The sequence below is a fragment of the Polyodon spathula genome, chromosome 5 (assembly GCF_017654505.1).
Source record: "Polyodon spathula isolate WHYD16114869_AA chromosome 5, ASM1765450v1, whole genome shotgun sequence".
NCBI classification, from domain to species: domain Eukaryota; kingdom Metazoa; phylum Chordata; class Actinopteri; order Acipenseriformes; family Polyodontidae; genus Polyodon; species Polyodon spathula.
The window spans coordinates 9656839-9682381 of NC_054538.1; the positions used below are offsets into that span (position 1 = coordinate 9656839).

Sequence of the window (25543 nt, forward strand, 5' to 3'; positions counted from 1 at the left end):
AAGAATGGGTTAGAATTGAGGTGCAACACACAGGTGACATGCATGACAATATTTTTTGAACAAGATTGATAAATATGCTGCCTCTTCTACTCTTATTTTTCAGCACGAGGGACAAAAATCAAAAACCCCAGAATGTTATAAACATCAATTCAAGGGTAGTTGATTAAAATTAAGTGTGGAACTACTTGTATCAAGTAGTAGGTTTATGTGTAATCAGATTAGTTAACATTCGGTTACAAATATGCACAGGTTTAAATGGCTTCCAACAGAATTGCATGCTAAAATATTAAAAGACAGTTTAATGCTATATTAATATTTTATTGTAACAACTCCGATAGCTGTAAAACACATTTAATTCCTTCACAGTCAATCAAAAGCTGCATTTTCCAGGTAATGATTATACTTTGGATTTGTCTATAATCATGATAGTGAGGCACTACTGAAATAAAAAATACCTCCATTAGGGTTAGTTAAAGCCATCTTTTAATAGCATTGACAGCAGTGTTAAACGTGGTAAGAGCTGGATGTGTTCCTCTGTAGGATAACATGAGTGACCCTGCTTCAGCCATGTATCCCTCTTGCTGCAGCTGTTTGGCAATGTCTTCCACACTCCAGCCTTGCTCCTCGTGGCTGATGAGAAGGTGGTTGATGAGGTGGGGGTAGAAGGCAGTGCCCACGCATTTCACAACTAATTTGGCATCCAGAAGGAGAGAGATAAGTTCAGCGTCACAGTTCAATTCATCAACCTTAAACAGAAAAAAAAATAGCTTAATGGTAAATATGAAGTCCTTTTCTTTCTCGTTATCTGTAGATCAAGGTGGTTTAACTGAAAACAATTTCAAACCTCTTACTCCACCAGAAAATCAATTATTTGTTTCATTTAACTGTGTGTTCAATACGATGGCAGATGCACAACTTCAAATATAAGTCCTTAAACAATTTAGGTTTGTCCAAGTGTAAAAATTCAACATCTGTATCAGACCAAACATACTTGTTAGACACACGGGAAGTCAACTGTAAAATACAGTATATCATAACACTGTTCTAATTTTTCCAGCTTTTACAGTTTCGTGGTCAGTTTGACCTACCTTTTAGAGGCGAGATCACGCCAGAGACCCTATTGACTGAATGTGCTTTTAAACTAATTAATGTTCAAAACCACGACTTATCACCAATCCAATTCCACTTTATTTCTTAAGGTTTTGAAATCCATATTTTTATATACAGTATATTATTTTAACTGAATAGCAGTAAAAGGTAAGGTAACAGTGTAAACAGCAGAAAGCCAATGTAGGACAGTATAGGAAAGAAACAAACAGTATTTTAGTGTTTCTTCTTTTGTACCAATGGCAAGAGGACTTCAATTATCTGCGCTAATGGGGAGGGTGAAAGGGTGGGAGGGGGTGCGTATAACTGAATAACAATTAACAGTGTGATGAACTCTTTAATTTGAGCTTGTACAAAAACAAATTACCATATATTTATATATTGTTGTGAAGATTTATGTAACTGAATTGTGAGTTCATTAAATAAACTGGCATTGTATTTAAGTTCCAATCTTATGGCTTCCGTTGTTCGTTAGGTTTGAGAACATATCCATTCAGATAAATATCAAAATGTCTTAACTGCTGAAATAGATAAATACCACCAAAGTATGGGCATGTACGAGTTCATTTGAACAGTTTGTTATACAATTATTTGTAAGTGATTGGAATTTGGAAACTGAAAATAAAAGCCAGTCAAAAACTCTTCTTTTTCTATACTTCTGATAGCTCACCCGAAATCCATATATATAATTTTATTTTTTTACAGTGCGACTATGTTTCTCTTAGTTTATGTCAATAATTGTATGTTATGTGGTTGTAAAATGTGTCGAGAATAATTTAAAAAAGAACAATGTACAGTTGGCAAATATTACTGCGGTACAGATGGAGGTGTGTTCTATTTAGCGTAACAGTAAAAGCTTAAGTTAACTACTGTACTAACTTTTGTCGCAGTTCTTGAAATATTGAAGATATGCTTTTATAGAGATCAGGGGCCCATTATTATTACAAATACACATCATGAAAAAATAACCAAATGCTTCATCCATCACAAAATCTAGCTTGGGCTCCTCTACTGTATTGCTGTGCTTTAGTTTTGTCTTCATTGTACTGCATTATTTCAGTAAATGACATGAATTTTAAAATTCAATCTGCACAATTCAATAGATATGGATTTTGCAGCAGTGGTAATACAACGCATTCCAGCAGATGAAGGTTATAGAAACTCATGGAATTCTCAAACAGCTCATAAACAAAACATTCAAACAATTTAAGAATAAATCCTACAAGGCTTGTAGTTAAATCTCTAAGTCAAATGCTTCAACTGCACTCAAATGACCATAAACAAAGAATTCAGCCCAAGGTCATTTGTATTAAAGATTGAGCTTTGACACATAACAAAGCCTTCATACCTTTATTTCCTCCCGCAATCTCCGACATTAAACACTATAAGCCCTCTTATTATTTTGCATATTAGCAATTTTCCCCATTTATTGGCCAATTAAAATTGCTAAAATGCATGCCATCTTAGTTTGTATTTCATGAAAAAAACACACACAACACAGATATAATATATATATATATAATGATATATATAATATATATATATCATATAAAATTTAAATACAAACTTTATGTTTGATTCTACCGTACGTAAAATCGGTAAAATTGGCCTATATATATATATATATATATATATATAGTGTGGGGTAAAGTCCTGGATGGGCAGTATGTCAGAGCACAAATTCTGCGAAGCCCCTATCCTTTATGCAAAATGTGGTTATGGTTTACAAGGAAACGTAGTCTACATAGTTTTAATGGTTGACATTAATAAAACAACATTTTCCAAGATACATTGTACTGCAGGGCATGTGCTGCTCTACAATAAGGGGATGCAGCTTGTTATGTGTGTGAATATATAAGGCAGTCTCTAGCATCATTCCGGTTGGAGGAATGAGACCTGTGAGTTCTGTGTTTTGGTGAATTGTGAGTAAAATAGTTTCTGGCTGAAGACGAAGAAAGGATTACTGACTTATGCTTGTATGAAAACCTCCTTTGTGTACCAACCTGTTTTGCGTGTGACCTCGACAATGAACTGTACCACCTTAAAAATTAAACTGTTACACATATTTCCCTGTTGAACAAAACCTTTTGTGTTTTGAGTATATACAGAACCATGAAAAAGTATTTGCCCCGTCTGATTTTCTGCATTTTTGCATATTGACACATTTGACACAATGTTATCAGATCTTCAACCAAAATCTAATATTAGACAAAATGGACCCTGAGTGAACAAATAACACAACATTTTGATACTTATTTAACTTATTTATTAAAGAAAGTTACGCAACACCCAATCCCCCCGTGTGAAAAAGTAATCGCCCCCTTAGACTCAATAACTGGTTACGCCACCTTTAGCAGCAATAACTGCAACCAAAGGGGGTCAAGAAGAGCTACTTCCTAGTAGTGAACCCTGGGCAACATCTCTGACGGCAAAAAGCTCTTCAAATCGAACTTACCACGCAATGCTTAAGCAAAGCAATGTTGGGCTTAGTTAGTACTTGGATGGGAGACCACCTGGGAATACTGAGTGCTATAGGCTGCATGTTAAGCTCATACAAATATATATACTGCAACCAAACGCTGCCTGTAGTTATTGATCAGTCACTCACAGTGCCGTGGAGGAATTATGGCCCACTCCTTCATGCAGAACTGCTTCAACTCCGACATTTGTGGGTTTTCGAGCATAAACTGCTCATTTCAGGTCCTGCCACAACATCTCAATGGGGTTTAGATCTGGACTTTGACTAGGCCATTCCAAATCTTTAAATTTCTTGTTCTTCATCCATTCTGATGTAGACTTGCTTGTGTGTTTTGAATCATTGTCTTGCTGCATGACCCAGCTGCGCTTCAGCTTCAGCTTCAGCTTCAGCTTCAGCTCGCGGGCGGATGGCCTGACATTCTCTTGCAGAATTCTCTGATACAGAATAGAATTCATGGTTCCTTCAATGATGGCAAGTCATCCAGGTACTGATGCAGCAAAGCATCCCCAAATCATGATACTACCATCACCATGCTTGACCACTGGTATGAGGTTCTTACTGTGGAATATAGTGTTTGGTTTTTGCCAGACATAACGGGGCCCATGTTGGCCAAAAAGTTCCACTTTTAACTAATCTAGAACACTGTTCCAGAACTCTTGAGGATCATCCAGGTGCTTTTTGGCAAACTTGAGACGAGCATTCATGTTCTTCTTAGTGTGCAGTGGTTTCCGCCTTGCTACTCTGCCATGTATCCCATTTTTGCCCAGTGTCTTTCTGATGGTGGAGTCATGAACACTGACCTTAGCCAAGGCAAGAGAGGCCTGCAGATCCCTGGATGTTGTTCTAGGGTTCTTTGTGACTTCCTGGACGATTTTACGCCTTGGAGAGATTTTGGCAGGACGGACACTCTTGAGAAGATTCACTACTGTCCCAAACTTTCTCCATTTGGACAATATGGCTCTGACTGTGGTTTGGTTGAGCCCCACAGCCTTAGAAATGTCTTTTGATCATGGCATGATGTGCCTCTAGAACCTGTGTGCTGACAACTTCACTCTGATGGTAAGGGCCAAAGTTAGTCAGATTTATATTGGGCAGGGCTGGCCCAAATCAGGCCTGATTGTTTAACAAAGCATTCAGACAGCTAACCCTAATTATCCCTTTAATTGTGTTGAGTTAACTAGGGGGGCAATAACTTTTTCAAACCTGAAGATTGCATGTTTGATTACTTTGCACACCAAACAAATGAAAGAAGCACCAAACTTTGGTGTCATTTTTTTCTCTCAGACTCCCTCTATATTCTACTACAACCCACGAAAACATCTGACCAAATTCAATGTGAAAAATGTGAAAAAATGCAGAAAATCAGAGAGGGGCAAATACTTTTTCATGGTACTGTGTGTGTGTGTATATATACTCTGATTTGCAATGTAAAGCCAAAGGCTACATTTTTTATTTTCAGATGTTGTTTATAGCACAGATTCAGCCTCACAAAGGCTGTCATCTGCTGTGCATAATTTCTACCACATTGCTTATGTTGTTAGTTCCACATGGCGACAGCAAAGTAAACCAGTGCTATGTAAGGATGTTTACTAATGCATATTATAAACAGATCTGCGATTCACTGACTAATAATGCTCCACAAAACTATTAACAACCTATGTCAAAAAACAACATGTGAAGTTTGCAGTTTTAGGGAAAATAAGTATTAAAGAGCAGTGTTTTTGTAATGGGAGAGGAACATTGCTTAGAAACAGCAGTTCAGAACCATATGTTCAATGCTAAACATGCATAGAGCTGTCGGTGTCATAAAACAAATGCCTAAATAATGTGCCGGATAAGCAATGCAGTGCAACAGATTTCTTATAGCCCCTTTGTGTGGTTTGTGTTTGCAGTATGTTAAGGAATCAATAGTTCAATTTTACTTGCTTTATATATATATATATATATATATATATATATATATATATATAGGAATTACACACATCCCCATGCCATATATAATAAAATATTTACGTGTCAGTACGTGTGTGTAGAGGGGAAATAAATACATTTTATGCCATAACTGAAAAAAGAATATGAAAGCAACTTGGATTTTAAATTTTACAGTAAATACACAATTTATATATTTGCATTAATCTTCAAGACAGTCCAGAGTGCAATAATATTTGTATTGAATCAAAATATGATTTAAAGAAAAGAAAAACTTCAGTGCTGAGTAAACTTGGAGTAACTTCTAGAACTTTCTAGAACTTTCCAGTAATATAAATAGTAGTATAAATACAGGGGCCTCAAGCCCACCAGTTCAGTTTAGTTCCAGCTGCCTAAGTGGATACATATCTGCATTTTTCTGAGATGGTATCAAGAGGCTGCAATGGTGGCATTCCTGATGGGTCTCCAAGGTGGTTTTACCAAGTTTCCCCTGCTATCTTTGCCTTTGGGACAGCAGGGACACCAAGGTGCACTACCACAGGCGGGACTGGCCACAGCGGACCAAGTTCTCTGTGGGAAGGAACAACGTCAAGTGGGAGACACTGGTGGACCGCCGGAAGGTGCTGATGCCACCACTGCACATCAAATTGGGCCTTATGAAACAATTTGTCAGAGCTCTAGATAAGGAGTCGGCAGCCTTCAAGTACCTTCAAGACTTCTTCCCTAAGCTGTCTGAGGCAAAGGTCAAAGCAGGTGTCTTCGTCAGACCACAGATAAAGAAGATCCTGGAGTGCAATGAATTCCCCAAGAAGCTCACTAGTAAGGAGAAAGTGGCTTGGAACAGCTTTGTCGCAGTGGTTCGGGGCTTCCTGGGCAATCACAAGGCCGAAAACTATGTGGAGCTGGTTGAGACTCTGGTGAAGAACTACGGCACAATGGGCTGTAGGATGTCCCTCAAAGTCCATATCCTTGATGCTCATCTTAATAAATTCAAGGAGAACATGGGAGCGTACTCGGAGGAGCAAGGTGAGCGCTTCCACCAGGATATACTGGACTTTGAACACCGCTACCAAGGACAGTATAACGAGAACATGATGGGAGACTACATTTGGAGGCTGATTTGTGAAAGTGATTTACAGTATAATCTTAAATCCCGAAAAACTACTCACTTCTAAATCCTTTGTAGTCATTTTTGTATTACTTTAGTATAAATACATGTTAATTTGGATTCATATGTTGTTTTTTTCTGACTTTATGTGAATGAAAAGACCGTTTTCTCATTGGAAATAGGTACATTTCAAAATATCACTGTCCTGGTCACAAAAGCAAAGTTTGTGGGGAATAATAGCCATTTTCTATTCTTCTGAGGCATAAGCAATTAGGAAATAACACTTACTACCCAGGAAAAAAAATTGTGTTACATAGTGTAATCTGTTTACATGTAAATGGAAATGAATAGTTCACTATTATTCTACATTTACATGCAGATAGAAATATCCAGAATACACACCTTAGGCATGTGCAATCACACAATTACAAGAGTTTTAACAAAGCAAGTTTAACAGGAGTAATTTGAGGTTGTGTCCTTAATGTATAAAATATAATAAGGAAACATTACAGACAATCAGTGTGGTTGCATCTTTATTCTGTCTAATAAACTGGAAACTGCGTTTTCATAAAAACCTATTACTGAAGCATCTGTAGTAGATCAAAATACAAAGCAAAACGAACTTCAATCCAATAGCATTATTGTAACAGCTAGACAGGTGTTTAAAATACCTCTCCAGTAATCTTTGTATACAGTACAGTGGCTTGCGAAAGTATTGACCCCCCTTGGCATTTTTCCTATTTTGTTGCCTTACAACCTGGAATTAAAATTGATTTTTATTTGGATTTCATGTAATGGACAAACACAAAATAGTCCAAATTGGTGAAGTGAAATGAAAAAAATAACTTTTTCAAAAAATTCTAAAAAATAAATAACAGAAAAGTGGTGCGTGCATATGTATTCACCCCCTTTGCTATTAAGCCTCTAAATAAGATCTGGTGCAACCAATTACCTTCAGAAGTCATATAATTAGTTACATAAAGTCCACCTGTGTGCACATGATCTCAGTATATATACACCTGTTCTGAAAGGCCCCAGAGTCTGCAACACCACTAAGTAAAGGGCACCACCAAGCAAGCGGCACCATGAAGACCAAGGAGCTCTCCAAACAGGTCAGGGACAAAGTTTTGGAGAAGTACAGATCAGGGTTGGGTTATAAAAAAAATATCTGAAACTTTGAACATCCCACGGAGCACCATTAAAGCCATTATTAAAAAATGGAAAGAATATGGCACCACAACAAACCTGGCAAGAGAGGGCCGCCCACCAAAACTCACGGACCAGGCAAGGAGGGCATTAATCAGAGAGGCAACAAAGAGACCAAAGATAACCCTGAAGTAGCAGCAAAGTTCCACAGCGGAGATTGGAGTATCTGCCCATAGGACTACTTTAAGCCGTACACTCCACAGAGCTGGGCTTTACGGAAGAGTGGTCAGAAAAAAGCCATTGCTTAAAGAAAAAAATAAGCAAACACGCTTGGTGTTCACCAAAAGGCATGTGGGAGACTCCCCAAACATATGGAAGAAGGTACTCTGGTCAGATGAGACTAAAATTGAGCTTTTTGGCCATCAAGGAAAACTCTGTCTGGCGCTAACCCAACACCTCTCATCACCCCGAGAACACCATCCCCACAATGAAGCATGGTGGTGGCAGCATCATGCTGTGGGGATGTTTTTCATCGGCAGGGACTGGGAAACTGGTCAGAATTGAAGGAATGATGGATGGCGCTAAATACAGGGAAATTCTTGAGGGAAACCTGTTTCAGTCTTCCAGAGATTTGAGACTGGGATGGAGGTTCACCTTCCAGCAGGACAATGACCCTAAGCATACTGCTAAAGCAACACTCGAGTGGTTAAGGGGAAACATTTAAATGTCTTGGAATGGCCTAGTCAAAGCCCAGACCTCAATCCTATTGAGAATCTGTGGTATGACTTAAAGATTGCTGTACACCAGCAGAACCCATCCAACTTGAAGGAGCTGGAGCAGTTTTGCCTTGAAGAATGGGCAAAAATCCCAGTGGCTAGATGTGCCAAGCTTATAGATACATACCCCAAGAGACTTGCAGCTGTAATTGCTGCAAAACGTGGCTCTACAAAGTATTTACTTTGGGGGGGTGAATACTTATGCACGCTCAAGTTTTCTGTTTTTTTGTCTTATTTCTTGTTTGTTTCACAATAAAAAATATTTTGCATCTTCAAAGTGGTAGGCATGTTGTGTAAATCAAATGATACAAACCCCCAAAAAATCCATTTTAATTCCAGGTTGTAAGGCAACAAAATAGGAAAAATGCCAAAAGGGGGGTCAATACTTTCACAAGCCACTGTATGTGCTGTATAAATGTTTCTTTTAAACAAAGCTAGCAGCAAAATACATAATACCCTATAACATGTTTCAATTCCTTAGATTACAAAACTTCATGTTTGAGTATGTATTTGCATACTTACATAATATATTTCTTCTGTCAGCAATGTACTATTATTTGCAGTGCATTGGGTCCCATCCTGACTACAAGGATGATGGTCTCATAAAAGCACAGGTATAGAGAAAGACAAATACTTCGGATGACATGTAAAACCAAGGTCCTATTGTAAGTGACCCAGCAGCAATTGCAAGTCGCTTTGGATAAAATTACTAATTAATACTACTACTACTACTACTGAACCAAAGGTGGGTACCCCCCTCAGCTACCCCTTGAGAATAACCTGAGCAGGATCTCTGATTTCTCCTCGACCCCCCTCCGCGTCGAGAGTCCCCAGTGGGAGGCCCTGTACTCTCTGCTGGTCCCTAGAGGAGCTGGGCACCTAGGATGGATGGGGTCTGCATGGATCTCTTGTGTCAGGAGAGATCCTCCGTCACTTCACCGACTGGTACACCAGTGGTCCACATTTATTTTTTGTGTGCCCAGATGCAGCCTTTTCTCCTTCTGTTTTGGAACCTTTTGCTGCAGTTCTGGCTGCATTTTTCCACTCTCCTCATTTATCTGGCATCCTGTTCGTGGCTCCACCAAGAAAAGGGACCTCCTCCTGGCTCCGGCTAAACTGGCCATTTACTTTGACTGCAGTGCCATGTTAAGGGCCCATGTCCATTCCTGGGTCTTTAGAGCACACCAACGCGGAGTCAGCTGGTGACAAGACAGCTTTTGTCGACCAGTGGGCTCTAAGTGGTGTGCTCTGTACCTCCCTCTTTGTTTTGAGCACTTAATTCACAGCCCTTTTAACAGTTTTTTTTAGTTAAATTAGTTAATTCGCTGACCTTGTTAGCATCCTCTTGTTGAGGATGCTAAACTGAATCCTACTACTACTACTACTACTACTACTAATAATAATAATAATAATAATAAAGTATTTGAAATACAGTGTGTATATAATTAATATTCAACAAAATAGCTACATATTCAATATACCTTATATTAAATAATTTTAATACTACATACCTTATTCTGAACATACCTGTTAACATGAATGGAATACTAATGGCTTACAGGACAGCAAACATCTGTGTAAGGGGAATAGTGAGGAGTTAATTCTGCTGTTGCAGTCACTGTCTGACATTAACAGTGGTCTCAGTGAACTAGATACAGTTTCCTGTTTTTAGATGCATAAACAGCAACCGCCCCCGTATATAAGAGTTCCTCTCCACTGATTTCAGAGCCTTCTAGGTTGTATTAGGGTATGCTTTAACATACTGTTTTGCGAAAATGGGGCCTTTTTTTGGAACCTTAGACTAATAATGGGGAAATACAGTAAGAGCAAAGGTCTTCTGTGTACATTTTTGCCTGAATTTACTGTGTAAACCCACTTAGCGCTACAGTAAGGTACAGCCACGAGCACAATATCCAGGTGGAAGGAAGACATTAGATATGTGATCTTATTTACATGTTAAGATGGATGATTTTGAACAAATAATTAAAAGGTACAGTGAGACCATTATAAGAGGACAGTCATAGCATAGCAGTGTTTCCAATTTGAGGCATAATTGTTTAGTCTCTGACACAAAAACTGAAAAAATCCCAAAACAACTGTCAAGCAGTAATTTTGTACTGAATGATACCCATTATGGAACCTGAGCATGAACATCACAAAAACAGCTTTTACCTAATGCACATACATGCACAAGGTCTTCTGTGTCTGAATTCTGACATAAGCAGAATTACGGTAATGCTTTATAACAAGGTGTGTCTGCTTGTAAGTGCTAGAAAACACATCATACTGTTCTGCTGAATGTGTATCTAAGGGCACTTGCACAGTAGTTCGTTTGACCCTTTGATGCGGATTGAAGTGCAGTTCGGTTCACTTGGAGTGAAACCTCTCGGAACCATGTAATTGCACCAGGATGCGCATCAAACCAAGATCACTTTCAAGTGGTCTCGGTTTACTTGGAAGGGGACTTGGTATGCACTTTTTGCAATATGAAATCAAACATATTCCAGTTCACTTGGAAATGAACTGTTCTAAACAGCGAAGCAAACCGTGGAAGTGACGTAATTCAGCAAGCACCGAGTAAAGCGTCTCCCCTTGTCACACATACACCACGTAGGACTTGTCAAAAAACACACACATGCACACCAGAAAAGAACACCATAATGTCACATGAACACAACAGCATATCACTTTAAAAAATAAGTAAATAAAAAACACTGTGGGGCTGATTTATTAACTGGCGCAAACAGGGCTGTTCAATGAAATGGCTCCAATAGTGATTTGAGATTTAATTACTATTGCAGCAAGCGTGTGCTTTAAGCATACTGGCAAAACTGTCACAAGCAAAGAAAAGTATCAAATGACAACTGAATAATGATTAGCACATGTACTGCGTCTGGCTTTGTTATAATGGAGAATGGAGTGTGGTAACCAGCGGTGTACCATAGGGATCAGTATTAGGTCCTCTGCTATTCCTAATCTACATTAATGATTTAGATTCTGGTATAGTAAGCAAACTTGTTAAATTTGTAGACGACACAAAAGTAGGAGGAGTGGCAAACACTGTTGCAGCAGCAAAGGTCATTCAAAATGATCTAGACAAGATTCAGAACTGGGCAGACACATGGCAAATGACATGTAATAGAGAAAAGTGTAAGGTACTGCACGCAGGAAATAAAAATGTACATTATAAATATCATATGGGAGATATTGAAATTGGAGAAGGAATCTATGAAAAAGACCTAGGAGTTTTTGTTGACTCAGAAATGTCTTCCTCTAGACAATGTGGGGAAGCTATAAAAAAGGCTAACAAGATGCTCGGATACATTGTGAAAAGTGTTGAATTTAAATCAAGGGAAGTAATGTTAAAACTGCACAATGCACTAGTAAGACCTCATCTTGAATATTGTGTGCAGTTCTGGTCACCTCGCTATAAAAAAGATATTGCTGCTCTAGAAAGAGTGCAAAGAAGAGCGACCAGAATTATTCCAGGCTTAAAAGGCATGTCATATGCAGACAGGCTAAAAGAATTGAATCTGTTCAGTCTTGAACAAAGAAGACTACGTGGCGACCTAATTCAAGCATTCAAAATTCTAAAAGGTATTGACAGTGTCGACCCAAGGGACTTTTTCAGCCTGAAAAAAGAAACAAGGACCAGGGGTCACAAATGGAGTTTAGAAAAAGGGGCATTCAGAACAGAAAATATGAGACACTTTTTTACACAGAGAATTGTGAGGGTCTGGAATCAACTCCCCAGTAATGTTGTTGAAGCTGACACCCTGGGATCCTTCAAGAAGCTACTAACAACCAAACGAGCAAGATGGGCCGAATGGCCTCCTCTCGTTTGTAAACTTTCTTATGTTCTTATAATTGTGCCACATACATTGGCAAGGAAAACACTGTGCCAAGACAAAGCGGTACGGTCTGTACAGACATTACTGACTGTTTAGTAAACCAGCTCCTGATGCATCTGTATCTCGCCACACTGTCACAAATACAACATTCACAACAAGCTATTATTATTATTATTAGGAGGCCAAGCAACTAAGTTGCTGGAACCCTATTGTAATTGTTAGGATAATTACTTATTTATTTATTTTTCTGCCAAAATTTTCAAATGTCTGTAAAATCAACACCATCACTTGAAAAGTCACGAAACTTGGTACGGTGCTAGAGGCCTATGGGAAATTGTGTCAGAGCAAAAATGAAGGTCATACGTCACATGGCTTGGCAACCATATTGGATTTTTTCTCGAATTTTGGCCAATTTCAAAAAAACCCTCTTATGGTACAGATGTGAAACTTGGGGCACATACTACCCTTATGGCCTATATTTAGATTTGTGCAACACAAGTCGATTGGTCACATTGTTCAGCAGCCATAATAGATTTATCAAAAATATTCAAATGACTTTTTCTCTGAAATCGTTATGCCGATTTAAGCTAAACTTTGCATACCTAGCCTTGGTAAAGTTGCTTATCAAGTCTGTGCAAAGCAACCCGCTAGATTAAAAAAAAAAAAAAAAAAAAAAGCCTGCTGTGAACCAATCAAATTTCAGCTATGGTCAAATTGCACATATTACCTTGCTAAAGCTCAAATGCAAAACTTGTTTAGAACTCCTTTGAGAGTTTAGACAGTGTCATAGTTACTATACAATACAGAAATGCTCTATTCAAAAATTAACTTGACCATCACCTTTGACCTCTCCATAAGGTCAAATGCAAAACTAGCTTATAACTCCTTACATAGTGCTGATAGGGTTATGGTTACTATGGAACACATATAGGAGCCCATGTATTCTCTACTAAAAAAATGCCTTGACTGTGACCTCTGACCTCTTCTTAAGGTCAAATGCAAAACTAGCTTGTAACTCCTTAGAAAAGTGTAGATAGGGTCATGGTTATTACGGAACATATATAAGAACCCATAAATGCTCCATCAAAACACGTCTTTTACTGTAACCTTTGACCTCTCCTTAAGGTCAAATGCAAAAATGGCTTATAACTGCTTAGAGTGTGGAGGTAGGGTCATGGTTACTATGGAACACAGATAGGAACAAGAATGCCTTGGAAGCTGTCAAGTTGCTTACAACTTCTAGTTGTTATTATCATGACCAGCTAAACTGCAGTTGGTTGACTTTTCATAATCACGATTGTCTCTCCAAGATTTTTTTTCTTTCTGACAAATACTTTCTTCAGCAATAATTTGACATGGTTAGCAACAAATAAACCAAAATAACATGGACAACAGCCCAACCACATAACTCAAAGTATTCTCCATGTTGGGCATGATGGAAAAAGTGCTTCCACTGAGAACTTCAGCTCTAGTATCAACAAGAGAGCAGAGTGTGTTTGGAAAAGTTTGCAAATCTGGATGAAGCTGCAAGTGAACCTGCAAGTGAACCAAACAAACAAATGTGAATGCACTTTAAAAGAAACTGAAGTTGGACTGAATTTTTCTTTTGTGAAACGAACAGAAGAAAAAGTTGAAAAAAAAGTGTTTATTTGCAAGTGAACCACAATTTTAAACACATGTAAGTTAACTAGGTGTGAAAGTGCCCTTAATACGAAATATGAAAGGAGCAATAGTTTCCATAGGTGTCCTGGAGGTCACACAAGAGTCAGGAGTCAGATTTTCTTCAGGCCTCTCAAAGTAACATCACACTTTGATAAAGATGCAAAAATCTCACTTCTAAACCCTTGTTTAGAGCAGAAAATTACACAGTGTGGTGTTTGGTGTGGGGCGTTAACAAGATTAGTGCAGTAACCTAATTCTCCAGTTTCATATTCACAGCCTGCCCTCTTTTCCATTTCATTATGAGAAACAGCATGCTAAAGGGGAATTTGTAAACGCTAAATTTTACCATTAATGAAAACCAGCTTTATCATACTAAATGGGAGAGTAAGCTGAAGTTTAGTACAACACAACTTGATGAGCAAGCATCTCAAATATTGACATTGACATCTGAACACGTACAACAAGCCTTTAAAAAGTCAGAAGAATAACTTGATTTATAAGAAGAATAACTTTAAAATTTTAATGAAAACATTTTTTCATTACCACAATGTTACCTTCATCAATGTGTGGGAGTAAAACACAAACTGTGAATTCACAGTTGAATCAATTAACACATTTGTTTATCTCATTGTATGAAGTCACTACTGTTTTCCTCCAGTGCTTATTATAAACAATAGGGCAATTACAACCTGATTTCTTGAGTAATGAAAAGTGACTTTTCAATATCCCAATGCCTTGGTACAGGTGGAGCAAGAATGAGAAAATATTTCATTGCGGGTTTCTGTTACATTTAAGACGCCGGGAACCAACAAAGTTTAAAAGCTTGGCACATAACTGCCCATGTTATTTATTATATTACGTGGATTTAAAAAATATGATAAAATATTTTGTTGTTCAAGATATCTGTCAATACTACTCAGAATAAAACGTATTTTTGTAATGTATAAACACAACAACAAATGTTCAATTCAAAATAGTACTGTTGTAATCTTTAAAAAGACACCACCCACTGGGTCTATAAAGCAGAGACGAAAGTGAGGAGAAATTAAAAAAAATAAAAAATAAATAAATAAATAAATCTGAAAAGTGGCAGGAATCTGGGATCCACTGCAGTGTTGGATTTTTTGCTCAGGAACTCAAACTGAATGAAGTTAAGATTCAGATTACACCTGAAATTAGAATGTATACCAAATGAAGTGAACTTTCACTGCTGGTTTAACAAACCAAGAGATGCCAATACTTCAGAGTGAACAAAACAGCACTTGCCATGCAAAATTAGGTAAAATAAGGTCAGTGAAACTTGATGCCAGTATCCAGTCAAAGTGGAGGTCTACTTTTTCTTGCCTGTGCGCACAGGCTGAAATAAATGTTGTACAACATGTCTTTTCCTTTGGTCTTAAATGCAATGTACTTTCTTGTTAATTTCTATTTTTGCGGCAGCTTTCTTTCCCTCCTGTTTTTTAGCTTTATTAATAATAATAATAATAATAATAATAATAATAATAATAATAATAATAATAATAATAGCAGCAATATAAACATGTAATATTGTAAATGTTTATTTTCAGCACAAAGTTGACATTTTCTGCTTCATTTTATGTTACCAAGGAAAAACAAATTTAAGAAAATATAGTGCTAATAAAATAAAAACAAACACTAATTGCTTATGTTATGTAAGTTCAATAAAAAATGTTTAACCTTAAAAATCTTAACATTCTGTTAATAAAAAGAAAGTTTAAAATGACCTTGATTTTTCACTCTGTCTACTATGGGAATGAAATGCCTGGCAACTTCCTGTTTTTTAAAAGATGCTTGTTTAAACATGAGGTGTATTTTATAATTCGCTGGATCACCATGTTTGTCTCCACCAACATCAGATCACAAAGAATCAATCAATCAATCAATCTTTACAGGCGACAGGCTGTAGTTACTGCGACAAGTATTATGTCTACATATTTTCTGCAGAGAACATGGCTTTCCAACGCCTACTACTCTCTTGATCCATAACCAGGGGTTCACATAACTGACATGCAGGTACTCCTGCGGACCAACACAAAAATGCGGACTTTGTTATTGTTGTATAAGATGCAAGCGTACCGTCAGTATATTTAATAGGAAAGCATTTATAACAAAGGCAGAGCCGGTGTTCACGGTTTGAAGGCAATTTACACTTGAATAATTTATGGTTATTCCAGGAGAGTGGGGGTCTACAGGCTTTGTCAACAATGCCCGCGATCAACCCCAGCCTCCGAACCGCCACTCGCTGCACAAGTGAAACACAAAAGAAATATATATGCATCTTAATTTTTCGTAAGCACCTTCCTTTAGTTCCATTATTTTCACCATTTTCTGCAATGTGAACTGTAGAACCGCACCATAACTGTTTAATTCACAGCACTTGTGTGTGGACCAATGAAATAGCAACTTGCCAAGACAGCCGAGTGAAAGCACCAAAGTGGTATATAATATAAAAACAGTGCCGCCTTTTTTCTTTTCTTTTTGTTTTATGTAAATAAATAAATAAATAAACACAAATACGAACCTCACCAACAGTCACAAATGTGTTAATAGCTTAAAAAAAGCCCCAACCCCCCCCCCCCCCCCCCCTAAAAAACACAACTATCGGGAATATTCTTTTCCCCCCGGTTCTGCATTGATCAATTCAACAGCCCCAGGGGGCTAAGTAAAAGTGGAAAACCACCAATCAGCAGTGATTTTTCATTTCTAATAAAGAAAAGTCAAGCCATGTTGCTCAAGGAAATGTATCTCTTTATTAGATAGCAATCCCAATCACCACAGCTTCACAGTCTCATCAGAGCCCTTGTATAAAGGCCCCACCCCTACAGCAATGTTGCTAGGAGACAGCAAGCAAGTAGAGAGAGCAGCTTCCACAGCAGCAGGCTTTTAGGGAGCTCAGCACACTGAACACAGGGCCAGTTTTATACTCACCGTATACTCAGCGTACACCAGAGCTGTACCAAACTCAACAGCCTTTATTTAGAAACTGTCCTGAGTTATATAAATAACATTCTAGTCTACGGAAGTCTCTGTAGTTCGAACTATTACTTTAACATATCCTTACATCTACTTTCCATTATTTTTTTTAAAACTGATGTGCTTTTCCACAAAACCAACATTAGAACTCAACATGCTGTTGAATAACAGAAAATATTGATTCAGTATTCTTTATGTATAAAATCTTTCAATTTCTTTTTTTTTTTTTAAACTTGTTCCTCATATTAAAGATTCAGTCTATCTGGAGGTCTAATTGAACGTCCTGACTTCCTCTGAATCATGACATTTGGCTCAGTAGGATTGTCTTGCAGTCATTCTTCTGCAGCATCAGTTCTTTTAGCAGTACTCAGCTTGTCTTCTGCCCCAGCACCTGTCTGGTTCCATTCCTCCTCAGTCTCATGCAGTGCCTGTGTAGTTTCGTCAGTATGTCGGTCCAACTTCTCCTGGGTTTTAAGCAGATCTCTCCAGTTTCGCCTCACAATCTTTCCAGCTTCAGTTAAGACAATAGGACCTTAGAGTCATCTCCTTCAACACTGTAGCTCTGTGGTTCCACTGTTCCTTTTCAGCATCATAAATTCTCACCATCTCTTGTGGCTTCAGCGGTAACAGGTGTTTTGTTCTTCTCTGCTGTAACCCTTTGTACTCGGGTCTGCAGTTCCTGACCCATAAGCAGCTCACCAGGTGACAGTCCACATGCCAAGTGTGCTGCTCTGTATGCTAACAGAGTAAGATAAGGCACATCTCCTTTCTCTGAAGCCTTTTTTCACAATCTGGACTCCCTTCTCTGCTTTCCCATTTGCTTGTGGATACTGTGGACTCACAGTGGCATATCGGGATTCATAATGTCTGGCAAACTGTTTGAAGTCATGACTTGCACATTGAGGTCGATTGTCAGACACAACAGTTTTTGGAATGCCATGCCTGGCAAAGAAGGTTGTGTTAGTGAGGACTATCAGTTCTGGAAAATTTGAATAATAGTCAATGAGTAGTAGATCTTCCTTCCCACTGAAATGAAACATATCGGTTTTGACCTTCTCACTGAGAACCAGGAAGAATAACAACATGCCTCAGCGTCAGACTACCGCATCAGTCACTGTCGGAAACACGGAGAACCAGGAAGAATAACACACTGGTGTCTCAGCTACATACACGGCAAAGTAATGAAGAATTCCCATTTCACAGACACCCAGTCGTTGGTAAGATATGTCTTACCACACACCCTGTCGTGCTATTGCTTACTTAATCACACACCCTGTTGTGTCTTAATGCTAAATTTAACCTTTGTGTAATATCACAAAACAAGTTTTACAGTAAGTGTAAGGAAGATAATTGTGTGGTTTCCACACAAGACATCTATTGCATCTTGCTAATTATAGTATGCTTCTATATAATCATACATTTTATTCAAGGCAAGCACATTGTTAACTGTGGGGGTATTGTTGGGACTTCTTTGGGTGACAGTGATGAGGCACATGGATCCATGCAAAATTGTAGTATTTTTAAGTATTTCAAGTTTTTTATATATATATATTATATATATATATATATATATATATATATATATATATATATATATATATATATATATCTTATATATATATATATATATATCTAAACTAAACTAAACAAAACACAAAAAAAAACAGAACACCAAGTAATTACTGCATTGCGGTAGTCAGGTGTCCTAAGGCACATTTACCCAACTGTAATTCTGTTGTATTTTAAAGGAAACAGTCAATTAAAGACCTAGGAATCCATTTTTACACATGCGCAATGTTTTTAACTATAAATGCAACAAAAAACTGTGAAGACCTTGTTTAATACCACTCAGTCTGCTTTTTTTTATTATTATTTTTTTTTTTTTTTACTAAATACCTTGGTATCTGAATAGATAATCATTCACTCTTCAAACAGATGCAAATTCAAGGAATGACAAACACATGGGGATGGGGTTTTGTTTTCTCATTTAATCTCAATCAAATCCTTTGATCAATAAATCTTGGGCTCCCTCAATAGATAAAACTGTGATCCATTTACAAGCCATACAGAACGACGGTTTCATTTTTGTTCCTTACTTTATTTTAAAAATGTGGGCTGCCAAGACTGGCTTTTTTAATCTTTAACCTACATCTTTTTCTGGCAGGTGGTTATACTCCAAGCTTCGATTTGAAGATTTCAAATCCTCCCTCAGCATGTCAACTGGTTTCAATTTGACTGTCCTGGTGCATAAGATTGGTAGATTACTTTAACATGTCCCAAGCATGTTTTGGAAAATGGCCCATATAAAATCAACACTGGCCGCACAGCAAGGATTCAATCTGTACCTGAGTTGGCTATTTAATTTTTTTGTAGAAATCTAAATTGTAAGCGAAATGTAATATCTAATCCACTATTAGAAAGAGAAACACATACACTGAAAATAAAAACCTGGGGGGAAGGGGTGGGGGAGTGGGGAATCAAAGGTGTCACACTTCCAACCCCTTCGTCAGTACTGTGCTGTTAGTTATATTAATATTTACAAACTGTAACCATTTATTTTAAAATCTTTACATGGCATGACTATGTACATCACTATTATAGGGTCTTGTTCAAATAACCATATTGTTTTCATGAAATATCTCTTGAGATAAGACTGCAGAAGATGTTCCTCTTTGCTGAGTTCAAGATAAAAACATGTTCATTTCAGCAGCTGATAAGAGGTGTTTAATTTAACAGGACCTACTGTATGGATGTTGCTTATCTGATCCAGCATCAGTGTCTGCAGTTGCTCATCTTTACTTTCCACCAGGAGTTTTAATGCAGGAAGAAGCACAAGGTACTGATCCAGCAGGAGAGCGGATATCTGTCTAATACACTGCAGGAAAAGAAAGGCGTAGTTAAACAAAGGCTACGAAAGATGAGATAAGGAAATGTGATATTCTGCACTCTTAGCGGTAAGACTTACTTCAGTTGTTCATGTTGGCATTAGCTGTAAAGTGTCTTGTACTTACTAAGATTTACAAGGGAAATCTTACAAGGGAAGCTTACTTTTTTTTAAAATTTTCATATCTTCTTTTTTTACAATATACATAAAAATAGCGCATAAGTTGATATTAACTCCATATGCCAAAAACTGTAAAAGAAAAACTGAAACATATTGTTGATCCTTTATTTCCACCTTTAAGAGAAGTTGTAAAAATAAATAAATAAATAAATAAATAATAATCTATGGTTGTGTTAAAACTACTGTATTAAATGATACATTACAGAGCTATGGCCAAAGGTGTAGCATCACTCACTATAATTAAGCAATTTTGCTTCAGAAATTTGAATGAAACCTGCTGAATAATGTTATGTTAACTTATTAAACTATTTTATGGTTTGGCCTGCATTGCTGAATTTCATTTGTGAAAAAAATGAATTAGCTCTTTTCAAGCTTTCTCTAGAATCTGCCCTAAAACAGTGATTAACTTTCTTCGAGGAAGAGAGACTTCTGCAGCAGAGAATATGCAACTATCAGCAGATCAGTGCTTTGTTTTAAAACAGTGATTTAGAAAGGAAGGCTGTGTGAGTACAGGAAGCACAGAGCTATATTTATTCCTGACAGCAACTAGAGGTTCTTCTGTAAATGGGCCACATGTGAAATGGGAATAAAACAAGGCCAGCCTACCTCAACAGGCAGCTTGTGTTTTGTGTTATAGAGAGAACGGCACATGTGCATCACTTCGTTCCCCACGCTGCTTCTCTGCTCCGTGGCACACTTAGACAACATGGCTGCTGCCAGTTTCACCCAGGGATTCCCCACTGCGTTCAAACTGAAAAAAAACACAGATATAGATATTATAATCATTTCTAGAATTAAACTGTTCTGTTTTTATCAAAAACCTGTAGTACTTTTGTTTTTTACTTTAGTCATTCTGAGGTTTTATATCAGAAGTGTGACAATAATAATAATAATAATAATAATAATAATAATAATAATAATAATAATAATAATAATAATAATATAGCAAGACATTTATATTTGTCATATTGAAACAGTATGCGATACTCACGTAAAGTACAAATAATTTACCATGTGATTAAATTTCTAGACCAGTTGCTGCAGAATGAAATATTGTAACTACATCAAATACTTATGTAAAGGTAAACAAAACAAAAAAAAAGAATCTTTAGGCCAAACTTGCTTTACTTGTATTATATTAAGGTGTCGAGAAATAAGGCATTCAATGATTATGAATGGAAACATAGCGCCTTAACTGAATCAGTAACTCAGCCTACAATAAAATGTACATAACATGCTAGGTGTGTTACAAAGTAAACTAGAAATGGGAGTTTCTTTTATTATTATTATTACATATTTTCAGTATTTAGTGGCACCTCCCTTTGCTTTAATAACAGCCTGCAATCTTTTTGTCATACTACACACCAAGTTCTTGCAAATGGCTGGTTCAATGCTATTCTATTTCCTGTAGGTTTTTGCCAAAATTCAATGTCAAATTTAACAGTTCTTGCCTTCATCCTGAAACCTAGTTCATCCCACAAATGTTCAATGTGATTCAGATCTAGTGACTGTGGGGGCCACTTTCTTTTCTGACAGCCAGCCTTGTACAAGTTTAGATCTGTATTTGGAACACCAATCTTGTTGGAACAGAAACATTCTTACATTTCAATTCCTAGTTGATTTCTTCAGATTCCCCTGTAGAATACCCCTGTGCATTTTTTTTAATTCACTTTGCCTTCTGTTAGTACAAGCTCACCACCATTTGAACCTTGCCCCCCCCCCCCCCCCCCCCCCCCTGTATTCTAATACAGACTGCGCTGATGAAGGGCTTCTTTTTAGCAATCTGACCATTAAACCCCTTCTCTTTTATTCTATCTTACTGTTTGTTCTGACACCTTACACCATATTCTAACTCCTGTACAGTATTTGAAGCACTCACTTGTCTGTTTCTGCTGACCGTGGCAACAATGGCACAGTCTTTTTGCTCTGTGCGGATTCTTTTCCTCCCTTTGCCTTTTAGTTGCTCCCTTTCTTGTTTTTTGTACTTCTATATGTCTGGTATTGTATTGTCAGATGAGTTCCTATTTCTCTTTGGCTGTAACCTTCATTGGATAAGGTTACTGCTTGCATGCAGGCATCAGAAGAGTACACTGCTCTTTTCACCATTTTGAGGCAAAATGACAAATTATTATTAAAATCTTGGACTAACCTGTGTGCTTTTTATTTGCATAATATCAATTAACACCTGGATAATTGTTTTGAGACTGCCTGAATAATTGTTTGGGCACATCTGGCATAACATATTTATTATAGGAAATGTGTTTAATGTATTTACAAGTTGTCTCAATATATACAAAATACAAATAAATAGCTTTTTCTTTGCACTTCAGTATAAAAGATTATAAAAAAAAAAAAAAAAAAAAGTGGCAATAGCAGGTGAGGTGATGGCAGGTTGGCAAACTCATACAAGCTCTCCTTACTGGGATGCTTAAAGTAGAGGCACTTGTGTTAAACAAGCAGATATAATTAACAATTTACTAAATTACCAATTAAATTGGTTTTGAAGCCATTAATTTTAGTGCAAAACACTGTAAAACCATGTTTACCATATTTAGTACAATTCTAATAATCAATACATCAGGAACATATGGATGATTCTTTTAATGACTGTTCACTGTTCTCTTCGTGAACCTAAAGGCACAGATGCAAATAGATGAAGTATGGAAGTTGGTAACACTGATAAAATACAGTTCACTTCCAAATTTACACTGTAAGTGACTTGAGCACCTGCCATAACACTGACAGAGTCATCATTAATTTCTGCTGAAACCGACAGGAATTACTGTTATTGTTATACGAAACACAAGCCAGGGATTCCATGTGCTTAACAAATTAATCCATCCTAATCAAGCCTATTTACACATGGGACCTATAATTTGCAGTCTTTTCTTGTTGTCTGTTGAACCCCTGTACAACATAATCACAAATTTTATGTCTAGTTCGTAGACATACATTATGTACAATTTTTATTAAAATCATAATATCAAAGTTTTTCACCTGTACCTGCAATTTTGGTACTATTTAGTTCTTACTCATAGAGATAAGGAGCCTAAGAATGAAACAAAACAACAAGAGGATATCATAAAATACATCTAACTGTGATAAACTAATCTTGTACCAAATCAGAAAGTGAACTATGCAATGGTACAGTCCATTTTAGATGCAGGAACACTGATAAACAACACACACCGGTCAAGCTTATCAAACATTATATAAAAACCCTGCTGTATTAAAAACAGATGGCCAAAATTTGTAAAGACCGGTAAACTTTAATAAAAGGAAGCTTGCAGAGATTGTTTTTTAAGTCAGTTTACCTATTTCCGTGCACAAAACAAATAGATCTCTTCTGCTACTAAATATGGCACACTACCGGTCAAAAGTTTTAGAACACCTCAATTTTTCCAGTTTGTATTGAAATTTACACAGTTTAATGTCTCAATGTACTCTGAAATTAAAGCATAGAACAAATAAACAATTGGAGCTAAAAAAAAAAAAAAAAAAATCATGGAATTGTTTTGTTTAACAAAATTTAATCTAAATTTTTGACTCATCAAAGCAGCCACCTTTTGCAGATATAACAGGTGCATACACTCGTGGCATTCCAGAATGGAAATCAAATATTGTTCGGAAAGTTCTTCCCAACACTGTTGCAGAAGTTCCCACAAATGTGCTGCACTTGTAGGTTGCTTTGCTTTCACCCTTCTGTCCAGTTCATCCCAAACCAGCTCGATGGGGTTTAAGTCTGGAGACTGTGCTGGCCATTCCATGATTTGAAGCCTACCGTCTTGTTCTTTTCTTCTAAGGTAGTTCTGACATAGTCTGGAGGTATGTTTTGGGTCATTATCTTGCTGTAGGATGAACCCCTGACCAACTAAGTGTATATCAGAGGGTACTGCATGGCGCTGCAAAATGCTGTGGTAACTGTTTTGGTTCAGGGTGCCATTCACTCTATGCAAGTCGCCGACTCTGGATCCAGCAAAAGAGCCCCAGACCATCACGCTTCCTCCTCCATGTTTGACAGTTGGTGTCACACACTGAGGAACCATCCTTTCGCCTACTCGACGGCATACAAAAACCCTGCGTGATAGACCAAAGAGTTCAAATTTTGATTAATCGGTCCATAAGACCTTCTCTTCCAGTCTTCAGTAGTCCACTGGTGGTGCTTCATGGCCCAGGCAAGCCTCTTTTTCTTATTTTGCCATCTTAGCAATGGCTTTCTTACTGCCACTCAACCTGTCAAACTTGCAGCTCGAAGTCTTCTCTTCAAAGTTGAAACGGAGACTTGCTTACTTCGACCAGCGTTAAGCTGTGCTTGAAGCTGTTGTCCTGTGAGCCACCTATCACGCAAGCTATTGACTCTCAGAAACTTGTCTTCTGATTCTGTTGTGGCTTTGGGTCTGCCAGACCTCTTCTTGTCAGAGTTTCCACCAGTTTCCAAGTGCCTTTTGATGGTGTAGGAAACTGTACTCACTGACACCTTGGCTTTCTTTGCAATTTCTCTAAGGACCTACACTTTTAAGGGTTATAATGGTCTGTTTGTCTTCCTTTGTTAATTGCCCTTTTCTCGCCATTATGATAGCAATATACTACTTCCTACAGTACAATACTGTCCAGATAATGCTTAAGCAGGTGTAGTAACAGAGTCTGTTCCAACACTGCTTTTATACAGTCAGAGGGTTTGTAAGTAATCAAAAAAAGTTGGGACACCTGTAGGAATTGTTAGCATCAACTTTCAAGGCTTAATTTACTTCCATTGCTGCAGAACAGCTGTAAGTTGTTAACCCATTACTTGTTCCCTGAAAAAGGCCTTTTTGTATAACTCTGAAATGTACATTATTTTTCAGTTTTTGGTAGCCTAAACTTTTTTTTTTTTAACCTCTGGCAGTTTACCGCTTACCTTTGTACCATTTCAGGTTATTCACTGAACTTAAACTGCTAGAATTTCAATAACAACTAGAAAAATGGGGGTGTTCTAAAACTTTTCACCTGTAATGTATATATACGGTAAATGGACCTTACACACACACACACACACAAAGGCCCATATTCATAAAACTTCCTTATCGTGCCTTCATTTATCAAGATGAGCATCAAGGATATGGACTTTGAGGGACATCCTATTGTGCCATAGTTCTTCACCAGAGTCTCAACAGCTCCACATAGTTTTCGGCCTTGTGATTGCCCAGGAAGCCCCGAACCACTGCGACAATGCTGTTCCAAGCCGCTTTCTCCTTACTAGTGAGCTTCTTGGAGAATTCATTGCACTCCAGGATCTTCTTTATCTGTGGTCCGACGAAGACACCGGCTTTGACCTTTGCCTCAGACAGCTTACGGAAGAAGTCTTGAAGGTACTCGAAGGCTGCCGACTCCTTATCTACAGCTCTGACAAATTGTTTCATAAGGCCCAATTTGATGTGCAGTGGTGGC

The 25543-nt window shown here is 37.5% G+C and overlaps 1 protein-coding gene across 1 annotated transcript in view; it reads right to left on the reverse strand.

Annotated features, from left to right (window-relative positions):
• Nucleotides 1-297: 297 nt before the first annotated feature.
• Nucleotides 298-25543, reverse strand: part of nbas (NBAS subunit of NRZ tethering complex) — a 180330-nt gene continuing 155084 nt past the window's right edge. Inside the window, exons 50-52 of the mRNA XM_041249686.1 lie at nucleotides 20723-20867; nucleotides 19796-19927; nucleotides 298-746 (exon numbers count right to left, since the gene is read on the reverse strand). Of these exons, the coding sequence (XP_041105620.1) occupies nucleotides 471-746; nucleotides 19796-19927; nucleotides 20723-20867 (553 nt within the window). The 3' untranslated portion in view covers nucleotides 298-470. The remainder of the gene's footprint in view (nucleotides 747-19795; nucleotides 19928-20722; nucleotides 20868-25543) is intronic.